The 17195-nt window shown below is 40.5% G+C and overlaps 2 protein-coding genes across 3 annotated transcripts in view; both read right to left on the bottom strand.

Moving 5' to 3' along the window:
• maml2 (mastermind like transcriptional coactivator 2) overlaps positions 1–11492 on the bottom strand; it is a 28635-nt gene extending 17143 nt beyond the window's left edge. The window contains exon 1 of the mRNA XM_088427681.1: positions 10774–11492. Within this exon, the coding sequence (XP_088283807.1) occupies positions 10774–11202 (429 nt within the window). The 5' untranslated portion in view covers positions 11203–11492. The remainder of the gene's footprint in view (positions 1–10773) is intronic.
• A 548-nt stretch (positions 11493–12040) lies between these two features.
• gab2 (GRB2-associated binding protein 2) overlaps positions 12041–17195 on the bottom strand; it is a 38023-nt gene continuing 32868 nt past the window's right edge. Inside the window, exons 8-10 of one of the 2 annotated variants that reach the window (XM_088427930.1) lie at positions 16542–16644; positions 16314–16433; positions 12041–16131 (exon numbers count right to left, since the gene is read on the bottom strand). In XM_088427930.1, coding sequence (XP_088284056.1) covers positions 15988–16131; positions 16314–16433; positions 16542–16644 — 367 coding nt within the window. In that variant the 3' untranslated portion in view covers positions 12041–15987. Of the gene's footprint in view, positions 16132–16313; positions 16437–16541; positions 16645–17195 lie in introns of both variants that reach the window. The other variant, XM_088427929.1, reaches the window with a different exon arrangement.

Raw genomic sequence — 17195 nt, 5'->3', positions numbered from 1 at the left:
ACCTTTGCACAGTAGTCAATTCAATCAGGTTGAAAGCAAGTGACTAGCGAGCTAGCCGCAGCTAGCTTTAACTTTAGCCCTCCTTGCTTGTGCCCATTTCACGGCTCAGCTGGCAAGTGTGTTCCTTGGTGGACTCCAGCTGTTTTGGCGCACAGGCTGGCCCCCACCACTTTAGGCAAAACACATGAGACTGCAACGGCGCCGGCCAAAGTTTCCCGCTAACAAGGGAATTCATTCACCCACTGACTACAGTACATCACAGTGAAAAGATACACTGGTATTTTCTGTCATTTTGTACATGAAAAATATTGTAAATATCAACCACATTGTTTTGCGTGGGTTTTTTTGAGGCAGATGCCGATTTTGGAGGAAAAAAAATGCATTTACATAATTCGTAAAAAAATGCAATGTGTATAATATTATATGATATGGTATGGTACGATAGGGTACTGATACGGTACGATACGGTATGTCACGGTAAGGTGCGGTATGATATGACGGTGGTGCCCAGTATGGCGTGGCACGGTACGATACAGTATGGTGAAGTATGGCGTGTTACAACACGGTATGGCACAGCACGGTACCGATATGACATGGAATGGTGCGGTACGATGCGGTATGGCGCGTTATGGTGTGTTATATGGTATTGTACGATGTGGTATGGTGCGGTATGGCACGGTATGGCGCGATACAACACCGTATGGCACAGCACGGTACCGATATTTTACGATACGGTATGTCACGGTAAGGTGCGGTATGATATGACGGTGGGGTACAGAATGGCGTGGCACGGTACGATACAGTATGGTGCAGTATGGCATGGTACAACACGGTATGGCACAGCACGGTACTGATATGACATGGTATAGTGCGGTACGGCATGGTACGATGCGGTATGGCGCGTTATGGTATGTTATACGGTATTGTACGATGTGGTATGGTGCGGTATGGCATGGTATGGCGCGGTACAACACCGTATGGCACAGTATGGTACAGATATGGTACGGTGCGGTACGGCACGGTACGTGATATTTTTGCCCAAGGTTATCATCCAGTCAGAATCTGATATCATCCCATGCCTAGTTCAGTCCAATTCATTTTTCCACTTCGAGGGCCGGAACCAGCGGGTCATACGTTGGACACCACTGAAGCTGAGGGTCCAACTCAGAATCTGTGGCATTAAATAAGGCCTGCCTTTGTTGCCGGATGTGGACAAAAAAAAAAAAAAAAAAACAACCCAATGGACTCTTAAAAAAAAAAAAAACCCAGGAAGGAAACTGGGGGTGGGGTGGGGTGGGGTGGGGTGGGGTGGGGTGCATGGCAGCGAGTCTGACTGCTGGTGGAGAGTGGGAGTGAGAAAGGAATGTTCTCTCTATCTTACCATAATAAGCCGGCTTTCGCTGCTGCCGCTGTATGAAACGAAAGCAACATCACGCGGTTTCCTCCGCATCTCCAACCAACCTTTACTTAATAAACATCTTCATTTTACACCAATTAATCGACAATTAACCTTGTCCCTAAACTTACTTTTGTTTTGCATGTGGTGAAAAATTGTAAGGGGCCTAAACATGAGCTTTGGTGACTTTTAAACGAAACTATATTTTCTGTTTATTGTGCTTTTTATTTTGTTATTTTTGTCATTTAATATACTGTAGAAACTATAAAGGAAAAATTGCAAAAACTTTTTTATGCATTTTAGGAAATGTCATGCACTTTACAAATACAAGCTTCACGATCAACTGGTCGATCGGGATGGACAGCATCCCAGCTTTTCAATTTTTTTTTATCTGTTGTTTATGTTTGATAAATGTTTTTCCAGTGTTTATTATATAGTTCTTTATTATACTCTCTTCATTCATATTTTATCCTTTTTTCGTTTATCGTACTTGATTTTAATTGTTTTTTACGAACTAGTTTTGCTGTTTACTATTAAGTATGATTTAGGCAGGAGGATTTCGCACCACGTACTTATAAAGGCATCACATTTCTCTCAGTTTAAATCTCCATAGAAGGTCAGCAAAAAAAAGTAGAAAAAAAAAAAAGTGAAACACCGGGGCAGCAAAACGTGAACAGCGTTCCGGCGAGGGAACACCGCACAGATACTAACGTCTCACTATCGGGTCCACTCCCCTGCCCGTTCCGGCGCCAGAGTGCAGCGCGGCATCGGCGACACCTGGCCACAGCCCGGCCCCAGCGCAAACATGGCAGCCGCCGCTCCTCCGGCTTCTTGGCGCCAAACAAGAGATTCTGTGTCCTACTCATCTCAATCAGGACTCGAAACTTGTTTGTCTAGACCAGAGGTCCCCGACCACGGTTTCATGGGCCATTTGGTCCAAAGTCGCCCGAGGAGACCAATCCAGGAGCAAAGAATAACAGAAACAGATTCTATATATTACAGGGTAGCAGTCATAAAAAAAACGAACGAACCTACCTCAATATAATAAAGCTACACTTTCAGATGATGTGGAACATAACTGGTGTAAAATACGCATCATGTTGCAAGCAATGATAGCTGAAGATATTTTAAATAAATATGTCTGACAGGTAACAAATGATGTGGAATATGTATGGGAGGAAATTGTGTGGATAATATCTAACAAGAGCAAATGAAATTGTCTGATACTGAATGACGTGGAACGGCAAAATGACAATAATAAACAAATCATAAACAAATCCTGTTTTTCCTCCAAATTGAACAAACTCACCTCAATATAATAAATATACACTTTCAGATGATGCAGAATGACTGATACTAGTGTAAAATTTGCATAATATTGATAAGCAATAAGCAGTATATGATATTTTAAAAAAAGATATATAACTGACAGGTAATAAATGATGTGGAAATGATGGATTTAATATTTAAAAGATAGATAGATAGATAGATAGATAGATAGATAGATAGATAGATCTAACGGCCTGTTAATACTCGATCTAGATAGATAGATGATTACAATGTGTTGATACATGTAGAAAAAGAAGTGTCAATACTGTAATACATGATCATTTATCATTTCATTCATAACATATCATCATCATTAGACGCAAGCGTAGGTTATATTCCACAGCTCCCAAACACGGTCACCGGTGGAAGCCGGGGACTTCCCGAGCAGAACTTTATCTTTGCACGCTCGCAGCTTGGACGAGGCGGAAAAATGGCGAGCCGGCTTGTGCCTCCCTCCGCTCGGGGAGCCTGGGAAATTGTGCAGCTTGGCGCGCTTCTGAGAAATATCCTGAGCTTGAAATGTAAACATGTCTGAACTCTGATCTAACAGAACCGCCGCCGCCCCCCCCCTCGCCTCTCGCCTCGCCTCGCCTCGTCCCCTCTCCCCTTCTCTTTTTTTCACGGTCCAAGCCGCCATTCCGGGCCCACTCTCACTTTTAATGAGCCAGGGGACTTTTTTTTTGAAGTCCCAAATCCGATTGTTCTGATGCTCGCCCGCATTTTGGACTTTGCTTTTTCGCTGCGAAGGAATCCGAGGGAGGCGTGTAGGACGGAACGGCGATGGCCTCCACGGCACACCCGTTTGAAGGGGCAGAAGCAAACCGGTTTACTCTGGCACTGGTGGACGCAGTGTGAGAACGTTTGAAGATAAATCCAATGCAAAAAAAAAAAAATTGTCCACTGACGTCGCAAAAAAAAAACAAAAAAAAACAGGACGAACACAGACGTGTGTGTGCGTCACACCTGAACATGCCGGTTCTCACAGGGTTCCAGTTTCAGGAAAACACTCCAAGTCGCAAGGTCCTCCCCGTCATGGCCTTCACCCCCCCCCCCCCCCCCCCCCCCACACACACACACACACTTTTTTTTTTTTTTTGCCGGAAAAGCGCACAAGAAATGACCATGCCCAAAATGTTGGTTTCTTGCAAAAGTTGTCTTTCAAAATCAAAACTAGACTTATTGATGTGGAGACCACGTGGATGATCCAACCCTACGGGTTTTTCAAGATACAAGCCCTCTTTCGATTAACGTTTTGCTTTTAGCTCAATTTTGAGTTACAAGTTCTCTATGGTGGAATTCTACTCAATTCAAATCAAGATGATTTAAGTCAACAATCAAACTTTCTGTGAATTTTACAGGCATAACAAAGAGAATTACACCTATTTATAACAAACGCATTGCGTTACCTAAGAAAAATACGCTTATCTTAACGATAGCATACAATGCAAAACACCATTGACATGCTAATATTTAGCAATTTCATTTCAGAGGTGAAGCCTATATGAACAAAAACATATTGTTAGGAGTTTTGTATTTTATTACTATACCTTTAGGGTGACTACTATCGTCACAAAAAAAGTATTTTGGCTAATTCTGGCAAATTTACTGAAACATTTATTAATATTATTTAATAAATGTACTGTGAAAGATAGAGATAGATAGATAGATAGATAGATAGATAGATAGATAGATAGATAGATAGATAGATAGATAGATAGATAGATAGATAGATAGATAGATAGATAGATAGATAGATAGATAGATAGATAGATAGATAGATAGATAGATAGATAGATAGATAGATAGATAGATAGATAGATAGATAGATAGATGGATCTAACTGTTAGATCCAGCCATGTTAGATTCTAACAGCCTGTTAATACTCGATCTTGATGGGTAGATAGATAGATAGATAGATAGATAGATAGATAGATAGATAGATAGATAGATAGATAGATAGATAGATAGATAGATAGATAGATAGATAGATAGATAGATAGATAGATAGATAGATAGATAGATGTGCAATACAGATAGAAAAAGTACTTAGAAAGAAAGAAAGAAAGAAAGAAACAAAGAAAGAAAGAAAGAAAGAAAGAAAGAAAAATAAAAGACGGTGGTGCAACACATGTAAACAGAAAGAATACTTCAAGTACTTTGAAAGAAAGAAAGAAAGAAAGAAAGAACAATTAACAATACAAAAGTTACGCTACCCTCTGTTAAGTATGTGCCCATTCAGTGATCACAACAAATGCGTTAGCCACTGAGTCACACAAGCGTCACGTTTAGCACGCTAGCTAGCTCCACGTGATTCCCACCACCTCGCACCATAGAAACAAACGTTAACCCTTGTTAGCGTTGCGCGCTTTTCAAAATGTATCCCCGCGGGCGCGGCTGCCGTCGCGCACCTGGCCCGCGTGTCCTAGATAACAACGCGACGGCATTCCTTGAAGACGCAGAATCGGCGGACATTTTTTTTTTTCTCGCGCGCGCTTCAAAGACGAGCGCAGACGTCCCATAGGTCGCTGAATAAAACATGAGCGCTTTCACTGCGGGGTGGAAGATGGATGGAAAGTAGGACTGGTGGAGATAATGTACAATAAAAGCCAAAACGTCCTGGAGTGAATAACAAATCCCGGTCCGGTCTTCAAGCCGGTCTGAAAACTTGCGTGATGCGCGTTTTGCATTTCGTGTCGAATCATTTTCATATGCACGTGAATCTTTTGAAGAGCACATCTTAATGAGTCCACAGAAGAACGGAAGGAGGCGGCGATGAAAATGCAAATGTCCACGCTTGGAGAGATGGCCCACATTCACAAGCCCACAAAAAAGCTCTTCATGTTCACCGCAGCTACTCCAGATTTAATTAGGGCTCCAACTAATGCATTTCAATAATCGAATAATCTGTTGGTTATTAAATTAAAAAAAAACATTCACCTTGCGCACTATTTTGGCCATTTTGGGTCATTTTATTCCACATCGTTTTAGCCAAGGGATGGCAGCTTGATAACAACGTGGTCGTGCCACGTTGAACTTTGATATGTTGTCGCCACCTGGGTGAAATTTCAGCTCCCTATTGTATTCCTTCAATGTTTTACCTTTGATGTCAAATGCTTTTGATGTAAAGATCAAAAGATTGTTCAAAATACTGCACAAGGGTTGCCCAATCGTCCATTAATAGCTGCCGTCAAAGTATAAAGTGCCAAATAAAAATAAAAAGTGATCAGTAGGAACAGCAACCATGTCAGGCTGTCAGCATCAATGTGTGCGCCGTCTCTCACAAGACAATCAAATTGTTGTCCAGTAAAAATCTGTGGAATTGACTAAGAAACGTGGAAGAACTTGGCGAGCTTCGAGTGAAGTGAAGCTACATTTGGGTGAAATTTCACCTCCCTAGTGTCTTATTTCAATTTTTTTTCCTTGATGTGAAATGCCTTTGGCATAAAGATCAAAAGACTGGATAAAAGGGGTTGAGCATCGTCCATTAATAGCCGCCAAATTACAAAGTGCCGGCTAAAGCGGTGCATTTAAGTACAGCTAGCTTGCTAAAAAGTGATCAGTAGGAACAGCGACCACATAAATTGTTGTACAGTAAAAATCTGTGAACAAGACCAAAAAAATGTGAAAGAACTTGAAGTGAGAACTCAAAGAAGCGTGCAAATGAATATTGACATGTCACCATTTGGGTGAAATTTCAGCTCCCTATTGTCTTCTTTCAATGCTTTAGCTTTGATGTCAAGGAATTGGACACAATACCGCACAAGGATTGATCATCATCAATCAATAGCCGCCGTCAAAGTATAAAGTGTCAGCTGATACGGTACATTTAAATCAAGTAGCTTGCTAAAAAGTGATCAGTAGGAACAGCGATCATGGCAGGCTGTCAACATGCAGGCAATACAATCAAATTGTTGAACAGTAAAAATCCGTAGAATCGACTAAGAAACGTGGGAGAGCAAAAATGTGGGCAGTATAACAAAAATGAAGAATTTACAAGTGAATATTGATATTATTTCCTGGAAGTAATTAAACGACGCCATTTTGGCCTGAGCGCGTGTCTCCAACACATCTTGGAACGAGCGCTAATCCCAAATTGAGCCGGGGGATTAACCCGGGGCTTTGCGGCGGCGTACGCCGGCCCTGTTTTGATGTCTTTTAAATCGCCCGTGCTCGCTCGGAGATGGTCTTCTTAATCCCATCAGGCATCTCCGCTGACGCCAGCTGTCAATAAAAAGACGCGACAGAACTTCCAGACGTCAAGTGAAGGCCACTTGAAGCCATGCACGGGACACTAAATCAAGAAATCGATGCTTCCAGGCGGAAAATTGCTTGTGGGTTACACAAAATAGTAGAGTAGTACTTGGATTTAGCAAATTATTTACTAACTTGTTTATATTAGTCTTGTTTATCTATCTATCTATCCATCTATCTATCTATCTATCTGTCTATCTATCTATCAAGATCGAGTATTAACAGGCTGTTAGATCTATCTATCTATCGATCGATCGATCAAGAATTAACAGGCTGTTAGATCTATCTATCTACAGTATCTATCTATCTATCAAGATCGAGTATTAGGCTGTTAGATCTATCTATCCATCCATCCACCTATCTATCTATCTATCTATCAAGATCGAGTATTAACAGGCTGTTAGATAGATAGATAGATAGATAGATAGATAGATAGATAGATAGATAGATAGATAGATAGATAGATATAGATAGATAGATAGATAGATAGATAGATAGATAGATAGATAGATAGATAGATAGATAGATAGATAGATAGATCTATCTATTGATAGATAGATAGATAGATCTATCTATCTATCTATCTATCAAGATCGAGTATTAACAGGCTGTTAAACCTATCTATCTCTCTATCTAGATCGAGTATTAACAGGCTGTTAAATCTATCTATCTATCTATCTATCTATCTATCTATCAAGATCGAGTATTAACAGGCTGTTAAACCTATCTATCTATCTATCTATCTAGATCGAGTATTAACAGGCTGTTAAATCTATCTATCTATCTATCTATCTATCTATCAAGATCGAGTATTAACAGGCTGTTAAACCTATCTATCCATCTATCTAGATCGAGTATTAACAAGCTGTTAAATCTATCTATCTATCTATCTATCTATCTATATGGAGTATTAACAGGCTGTTAAATATATATATATATATATATATATATATATATATATATATATATATATATATATATATTATATATATATATACGTATATATATATATACACACACACATCAGAATATGTGTATATGAATATACTGTATGTATATGTGTATGAGTACATTACAGACTTGAGGTTTCTAAGCAGGTTGCGTTGAGGGCGCCGTGCCGCATGCTCGGACACTTCCCGATCCGTCACATGGGACGAGAACGGGAAACAACAAAAGCGAGCGCGCCGACGTGTCGACCAAGCAGAGGAGGCCTGCCTGATTTTGACAAACACGTGCAGGAAGCGTACGGCGGAGCCGCAAACGTGCGCGGCTTTCACCAAGGCGCTTGTTAAACGTGTCTTGATAATGAAACGGGACAATAGCGTCGGGGTGAAACGTGTCCACGTGTAAGACAAGCACCTGGGTTCTGACAAAAATACCGGAGGCCTTTTTTTTGGCCTGTTTTTTTGTGTAAATAATTTGCATTGCATTTAGCAGTACTAGACGCTAGCGGTGTTAGTAGCTAGCATCACTCGAATGCTCCGTATAGATTGGCGGGAGCCCTCAAATTATTTTTCAAAGGCCTTCGAATAGACGTAAATGACTGAAATGACACAGTTGCCGTTCCTACTGATCACTTTTGAACAAAGACGGCTTACACAAATGTGCTAACAAATTAAGGCTTTGCATTTCATGCAAGTTTATTTTTCTTCTATTTGGGGGGGAGAGTGTAATCGTGATAATAATAACTTCTTAATTCTGGCTTGGCAAAGGTAAAAAAAAAAAAAAAAGCATGATGGGAAATCCCTTCACGGCTCCTTCCCTGCGCTTCTCAAATTCCCTCCTAAAGAATATCCTTTGTTAATCTGCTCTCAACCAAGTGCCGTTGTCCAGCGCCAGTTCCCACAATCCTTTGCGCCCGCTCAACAACTCCAGTGTGAACAGTCGATATGTATCACATGGAGTACTCAAGTAATCGATTACTTTAGCTCAGGGGTGTCCAAACTCTTTACTTTGAAGGCTACATACAAAAAAATAAAAAGACGTCAGGCCCATGTTTTTATTTATTTTATTTATTAGCTTAATGAACAGGCTAAAAGATAATAATAAAGCAAGGGGAGTTTAAAAATATAAAGTAATCTCTTACTTTTGGCACCTAAAGTAACATTAGTTTTGTATGTGACTACCAAATTTATGGATTACTTTATTTACCTTAATTTATGAGTCTTATCAATTACTTTATAGATTAAAGTATAGGTAATGAATTATTTTTGGTACTTTAGAACAAAAGGTAATTGATTACTTTGGTACTTAAGTATTTTTAGGAATTAAAATACTAGTATTTTCATGTCTAAAATTGTTGACTACTTTAGTACTTAAGAACTTTAGTAATTAAAATACTCATATTTCAATATATAAAGATATTGATTACTTGGTAAATAAACGCAAAACAATGTCGTTGGAGGGCCACAAATGGCCCCTAAGCCGTAGTTTGGACACCTTTTAAAAATTGAGTTAATATGCACTAAAGTAATCAGTTGCTTTAGGGAATAAGCACTAAGCAATCAAGTATCTTTTGTAATTGGGTAATAAGGTAGCGGATTACCCTAGGTAATGAAGTAAAGTAATCTTATAAAGTAATAAAGTAATGCATTACTGTGAGTAATGATTACTTAGGTCATATGCACTGAAGGAATAAATGACTTTAGAGAATACAGTACAAAAGTAATGGATTACTTCAGGGAATGAAGTAATACACTCAGTGATTACTTTTGATTTTAGATTAGTATTAATTACTTTAGTACTTAATTGATATGACAAGTTATTGATTACTTTAGTCTTTACTCGATTTAAAATCAGGCTATTTTAGAAACGCCTTTAGCTAAACAGAATAAAATAAAATTTAAAAAAACCCAATTGAATGTCAGCACTTAAAAAAATACGTCTTTGGACTTTAATGAATTATCTAATTTAATAACAAGCCTTTTTTTGGACCCTCCTTTTGCCAAACACTCAAAAAAAAAAAAAAAATACACGGATTGCAATGTAAAATGTAAAAAATGCACATCGTGTAATATGATAAAGACTTTTGTGCCGGCTTGCAAGAATCCCTAATAAAACGGCGGCAAGGCGGCCGCGTTGTTATTGCGGCGTAGCTTCCATCACCACATATTGTTCAAAACATATTAAGCTCCACAAGAGGCACGCCGGCGGCTCGTTTCCTGCCTGCTCGCGCCACTTTTGCTGCGCTCAGCACTTTTCTGGCACACACAACATGATGGTGATGTTGCCTGACCTGATTTAGACTAAACGTGCTTGGGTGCCTTCGTGTTCCTCAGCAACACAATTAACAACAGGCCTAAAAATACAAATGGATACGGTATTTTTTGCGCTGTAAATTTCAACCAGGTGCTGACATGTCAAAGTTCAAATGGCGTATAAGTGAATGGTCACGCCATGTTGACTAAAATAGTTAGATATGTGAGAAAATGAGCAAAAAATAGTCAAAATACTGTATGTGCAAGGATTAGTCGGTTGTTTTAAAAAATATTTCCATCCTGATATTTTGTCAGTGCGAACCGCCCACCGTTGACATTCTGCCCCTTCTCAATTGCATGATTGGAGTGAATTTTCGAATCTTTGATTTTGAAAATGATGAATTCCATTCATCGCAAAGCCATATGGAAAACCATTAGGAAGCACCAAACGTGTGGCGTATTTCTACATCGCGGATTCTTATATTGCGGAAATCGTCTGCGACGTAGGTCCCGCGATGGAGTGGGGGATGACTCCACTTCACAATGCCATCTCTCGGTCGTTAAACTAACTAGAAATTGAGCGCAGGATGCCGGACTCACCGCGATGCGCGTGGACATCTTGTGGTCCCCTTCGGTGGCCCTCAGCTGTCCGTTGGGGCCCCTGGCGCCGCCGCCGTAATCCGGCGGCTGCGGCGGGGGTCCGGCGGCCCTGGCTTGCTTGCCCTTGCGCGTGGCCGGCCCCTGCTGCGCGATGTTGAGCAGCTGCAGCGTGCTCTCGTGCTCCCGGTCCGAGCTCTCGGCCCGGCCGCGGCGGTAGCGGTCCTCGCAGGTGGAGTGGTGCCGCCTGCACAGCTCGATCCGGGCGCGGAGACGCTCCACGATGGCGCTGTGCAGCTGCGGCACCGCCGAGCCTCTGACGCCCGGGGCGGCCGCGGAGGAGCCCATGCCGAGCGCCAGCATGGGGGCGAAGGCGGCGGCGGCGGCGGCGGCGGCGGCGACGCCGGACTGAGCCGGGCTCGCCTCTCCCATCCGGGGCGAGGGGACGAGGAGGAGGTCCGGCTGGCTGGCTGCTTCCTGGCTGGCTGGGAAAGTGGAGCGCTAAGATCCCATGCGGAAGACAAAAATCGGGCAGAATCGCTCACGAGTGGCGCCCAAGTTTGAAAAGTCCAAAAAGACACAACTAAGTCGTCTAGGACATGTCCGAGGAAAAAAAAAAAAAGAAAGAAACGTCCGAGAGAAAAAGACGTCGAAAAGTAGACGGAATCCACTCGGACTTGTCGTTCTTTCCGCTCTCCTTCTCAAACAGTCCATTGACAGCGGCCGTGGGAGGCAACACAGTCTTCTCATTGTGCCAACGGGACGTGACGTAGGCGAGCGCTTGGAAGCGGACGGAAGCGCTCTGACGCCATCTGGCGGACGGGCGAGGGAACGTGGGAAGAGGCGATTTTGTGGAGGTCAGCAGTTTGAATCTGTCTCAAGGTTCAAATCGTTTCATGTGTGTTTTGTCTTCGTCTTTTATGTTTCCTTGCACATTTGGATATTACTAACCTTGCGCGAGTACTGTGTACGTATTTATGACAAAGTGTGCACTTTTACCGAGGCTAATATAGACAAACGCATTTATATGTATATATTACAATAGAAAATTTAAATGAACCCTTATTTTATGACATTTACTCATCGTAAAATGTTAAATATATAAAGATGTATATACACGTATGTAATAAATGTAAAATGTCTACAGTACAATAACTCTATCGCTATTTTTAGCTTACCCTCGAATGCATCACGTCAGTGTTTACAATATTGTGTTGTCTGTATGGGACATGTCCACGAACATGGAAAGAAGTCTCGGGGACACGGTTGGTCTCGTCTTGTCCATTTATTCTACATCCACAGTTGACCATATTGCAGGAATAACAAATTCTTTGTGAGCGGCACCAAACTGGCTTCACCTCTCGTTTTGCTCCACCTTGTCCTTGGCTAGACACTTCATTAGGGACACCGGCTCCATTTTCAATCCATTTTTCTTGTTTTTTTTTTAATCCCCATGGTGCAGGTGTACCTAATCATGTGACCGGCGACTGCGGAACGAGAGACACGCCCTTCGACTCTGGGCGGGCACACAATAAATTAATAAATTAACACACGCATACACACGCACACAAATATGAGCGGGCTGCAAACGCTTTTACAGTAGTAGCAATACCAGTGGTTAAAAACAAACAAACAAACAAACATCTACAAGTACAGTACGCGGTCTTCCTCGCCATCACGCTAGCACAAACACAGTCTAACACGACACACACACGCACGGCTCGTCTGCTGGACTCTAAATTACATCATCATGAGCGGCGGACATTTTTTTTCCTTCAGTCTGTTGTTTTTTTTTTTTTGTCTTTTTGTTTTTAAATTTGCTCGCTCTGCACATGCGAATTTCCCGCCTGCCTGCTTTTCGTTTCAGCTTAAGAAAAACAAACAAATGGAATAAAAATGCACACTGGAAGAAATCTAAATCTTCATTTTGCTTCCCTCCCTGATTGGAAGATTACGGAGTATTAGTGGGGAAGGAGGGGGGAAATATGAGATTAAAGTTGTAATTTTACACAAATCAAAATGGATTTTTTACAGAGCAAAAAAAAGTCATTTTTGTTTTGATTCTGGGATTTAAGTTGTAATAGGTCAAATATTTCCGAGAAAAAAATGGTTATTCTGCAGATAAAATGTCATGCATTTTAAAGAAAAATATTGATCTAAATTTTGTCTTAAAGACTTAAGTAAAATTTGGGCGGAAAATGAGTTTTGCATTTGAGGAACAATGGTCAAAATATTTTTCAAGTAAAAAGGTCAAATACTTAAGCGTGATGTAAATGTAATTTTAAAAATAATAGTCAATATACTTTAAAAAATAAGTCATAAATTAGGAAAATAAAGTTGGAAAACTTTTAAATGAAAAAAATCATATATTGCCTCATAAGCAATTTGGTGAATTTTATTATTTTATTTTCTATGATTTTATGCAAATCTAATGATTGAACAAAGTTGTTTGGAGGTTAAAAAAAAAAAAGTCCTGGTTGTGAAGAGAGGATAATTCTGTCCAACGCTAGAGATATGTAATATTAAAAATATAGTAATAATAACAATAATAATAAAAAAAAAACAAAGTAGTATTTTTTTTAACAAATAAAATCATACTTTTCCCAGGAGTGAAAGAATAAAATAAAATCTATTCCGTCAGACAAAAAAATATGACTTGAATATAGAAAACATAAAACACATTTTTCTTTAAAACATATAACCATTTTGATAAAATTTCAACTTTAACCTCATTTCGTCATTATTTATTTATTTTTTTGCCTCTTTCTGAGAGAGGACTTAATACTACTTTGCAGAATATGCTTGCTTGGGAGTAAAAAACAAACAAACAAAAAAAAAACATGTAAAAAAAATATATACATATAAAAGTTCTTAAAAATGTGAGAAAAATCATGAGGAGGCCCCTGTGAGAATCAAACACTTGGACTTGTCCCTGAACGCAGCAAAAAGATCAATCAAAGGCAAATCAATTTATATACAAGTAAGTAAATAAGGCAATTCAAAGAAATGGGCGCTACGACTTTAAGAGGCGGCCATTTTCTCCCATTAGTGCACTTGATCGGCTACAATGGCTTGTATGGCGAAGGAGCGGCCATCTTGGTAAGGTCAGTGCACGTGAGGCATCCAGGACGCTTTTGCCGGTCTCCGCCTGTAGCTTTGGCTTGGAGACACACAAAAATCCATAACAGCGGAACATTTTTGGACTATTTCGGGTTGGTCCCAAACTTTGAAGTCTATTAAATAGTCACACAAGACTGAGCTCCATTTTTGTTTCCAAGATGGCGGCTTTTCTTTGCAAAGTCTTCTGTGGAGAATGAAATGAAACTCCTGAGATCCAGCCTGGTCACTTGTGTCCACCGTTGTGTCCATTTTGTCTCAGCAAGACAGCAAAGTGAAATGCCACCAACCGGTCCAAAGAAATTGATATTGTCTAAAAACCATGGCCGCTCCTAGCTCATTTTTTGAGATTTTTTTTGCTTTTTAAGCGCCATGAATTGAATCCCAGCATTCCCTAAAGTTTAGACTTTGATGTTTTTTAATTTATGTCATTTTTAAACAAGCTAGGTGTACTAACATACCTTTAGCATATTTTACAGTTCAGCGTAAAGTGTTAGCGCCTAAAAATGTAGCTTGTTAGCTTACAGGAATTTAGCATACTTAGTAAATACCTAGCTTAAACGTGTCTTGTGTGAAAAATTTCTTTGCTTGGGACCTTAACAACACTCGATTATCATTACAACCCCTTAAACTTGCTGAAATTAATTTTAGCTCGCTCTTCATTACGTTAAGTGTGAGCTAGCTAGCTAGGAAAGATCTCCGGTGGTCAAACGGCACCATTTTTTTCTGTTTGAATAGAAATGTGAAAAGCTAGCTGGAAAATCTTAAAGTCAAGGTGCTGCAGACAAGCTAAACGGCCAAAAATTGTTATGCTTCACTTACATAAACGTGAAGATAAAACTACCGTATTTTTCGCTCTATAGGGCGCACCTAAAAGCCTTTTTTTTTCTTAAAAGCTGACCGTGCACCTTATAATCTGGTGCGCTATTTACATTTTCATTTTTGGACTTAATCGCCTTGTAAATTCTTTCTGATTGTTTTGTTGACGTTCCCTTTAACGCAGCTCCATCTAGTGGATGCGTGACGCAACTCCAGCAACTATTGTAGCTTCTATTCTATGCGCCTTATAATGTGGTGCACCATACCTATGAAAAGTTTAAAAATAGGTCATTTATTGAAGGTGCGCCATGTAGTGCGGAAAATACGGTAAAAACTGAAAAATTGTTACATTTTTCTTCCTCCTAGATCTTTGACCCTAGAATGCCCCCTGCCCACCATAGTGGACACAAATAAATAGGCTGTCTCTCAGGAGGACATAAACTAGATTTTACTGTGGGTATATAAATGGTTGCGTCTCTCCACTTGTCAATTTTGTCGGAATTTTCCCCTGTTATTACATCGCAATTATATTTTACGTAACCCCGCCCCCAAAACAACTTTCCCCACCCACCCATGACTCGACAGCTAGGCTGTGTCAAACTCCGCCACTTTCAGGCTCCTCGCTGACATGATAGTGACATCACGCGGAAAGCGCTTGCTGCCATTAGAGGGGGCGGGCCTTTTCACTGCTCACCCCGCCCCCTCAAAACAGACCAATTTCACAAAGCGGGTGCAAATACTGTGTAAACTTGCTTATTGGGATGGCTCGAGTTGCTCGATGCTAATAAGAGCAAAAAAATGCTACGCGGGCAAGAGGACCGTGCTCGCGTTAAACATTTGGGACTTGAGCAAATGTTGAGAACCGCCCCCTCAAAACAGGCTAATTTTAGGAAGAGTTTTTGTGTTCATGTCCTGAATGTACATATTAAATAATCATTTTGTATATCATCCTGAGACCCAAGCTAGTTATTTGTGTCCACTGTAGTGGACATTTGGTCTCAGGATTAAGGATAAAAAAATGATTTTGATATTTTCACAGGATGTATGGTGGCAGGTTGGAAATGCGGAATGATGTGTAGCAAAATGGCTACTGGCAACAACCAAATATTATCACGTGGTTCTCTATTGATTTAAAAAAAAAAAAAATGCATGGAGCTGATATTTGGTCCATAGAAGGTCCCAAAAAAAAAGCTATGACTCACGGCATAGACAGTGGAGATTATGGCTTCTTTGTGGTCCAAACAGTCCCAGATCCACTCCGACCCACTACCGTACTCAGTGTCAAGACTTGACCCCCTTGGCGGGCTCAGTAGACTGGCGCACGTCGGTCCATTCCTGCATGGTGCTTTGCAGCGCCTGCGTCTTTTCTTTGTCCACTAGCACGTAGTCCACCTTCTCGTCCGACGTCACCGATGACGTCGACGGCTGCCGGGACAAAAAAACGCAACCTTCACAAGCCGTTCGTGAGATGGAATATCATTAATATTCACATACTAGTACGTTACAGGTCAAAAGTTTGGAATCGAGCTGAGGAGAAAAGTCGACCAAGTCAGGTAAGTCGACTTCCTCCGCAATGACAAAAAAAAACAAAGGTCAAAATCACGGACCTTTCTGTGTGCGCAGGGCGAGGCGGGCTGAAAGTCCAGCGCCAGGTAGTCCACATTGCCGGTCTTGCGAAGGGCCGGGCTGCTGGTGCCGCTCACGGCCGGCGAGGTAGACGCCGGGTTCTGCTGTTAGGGGCGGGACAAGCGTCAAGGGGCGGGGCATATACTCGTCCGACATTAAGTCCCAATTGTCCGGAAGCGGGTTCCGAGACCAGACTCTGAGAAATTCACCATGGCCACGTAGTTCTCCTCGCTGTCTGCCGAGTCGGTGCTGGTGATACTTTGCGTGGAGATGGGCCGACAGCGCTGCGAGGACATGGAGTTCATGGCGGGCCTGTGAAGGAAGTTTTCACAATTTCGATAAGACGAAAAGGGAAAAATTATAGTTTGACTTCAGTCTTGTTCAACAGTTGTGAGTCTTTGTGCGTGTGTGTGTATGTGTGTGTGTGTATATGTTATACTAAATATACTACTATATTTCCTATACTGTTATTATTACTAAAGAGTATATTTAGTATAAAATACTACTATAAAAACTACATATATAAATGTGTGTGTGTGTGTGTATATATTATAATATTCTCATTACACTAAATATACTACTATATTTCCTATACTGCTATTATTACTACACTAAGTATTTTTAGTGTAAAATACTACTATATAAACTACAGATATATATATATATATATATATATATATATATATATATACACACACACACTACTATATTTCCTATACTGTTATTATTACTAAAGAGTATATTTAGTATAAAATACTACTATAAAAACTATATAAACTACATATATAAATGTGTGTGTATGTGTGTATGTGTGTATATATTATAATATTCTCATTACACTAAATATACTACTATGTTTCCTA

Source organism: Hippichthys cyanospilos, chromosome 11 (assembly GCF_059441005.1).
Source record: "Hippichthys cyanospilos isolate Australia breed blue-spotted pipefish chromosome 11, RoL_Hcya_1.0, whole genome shotgun sequence".
Classification (NCBI taxonomy): domain Eukaryota; kingdom Metazoa; phylum Chordata; class Actinopteri; order Syngnathiformes; family Syngnathidae; genus Hippichthys; species Hippichthys cyanospilos.
Note: the sequence above shows the minus strand (reverse complement) of the source record. Positions and strands in the feature narration are given on the sequence as shown.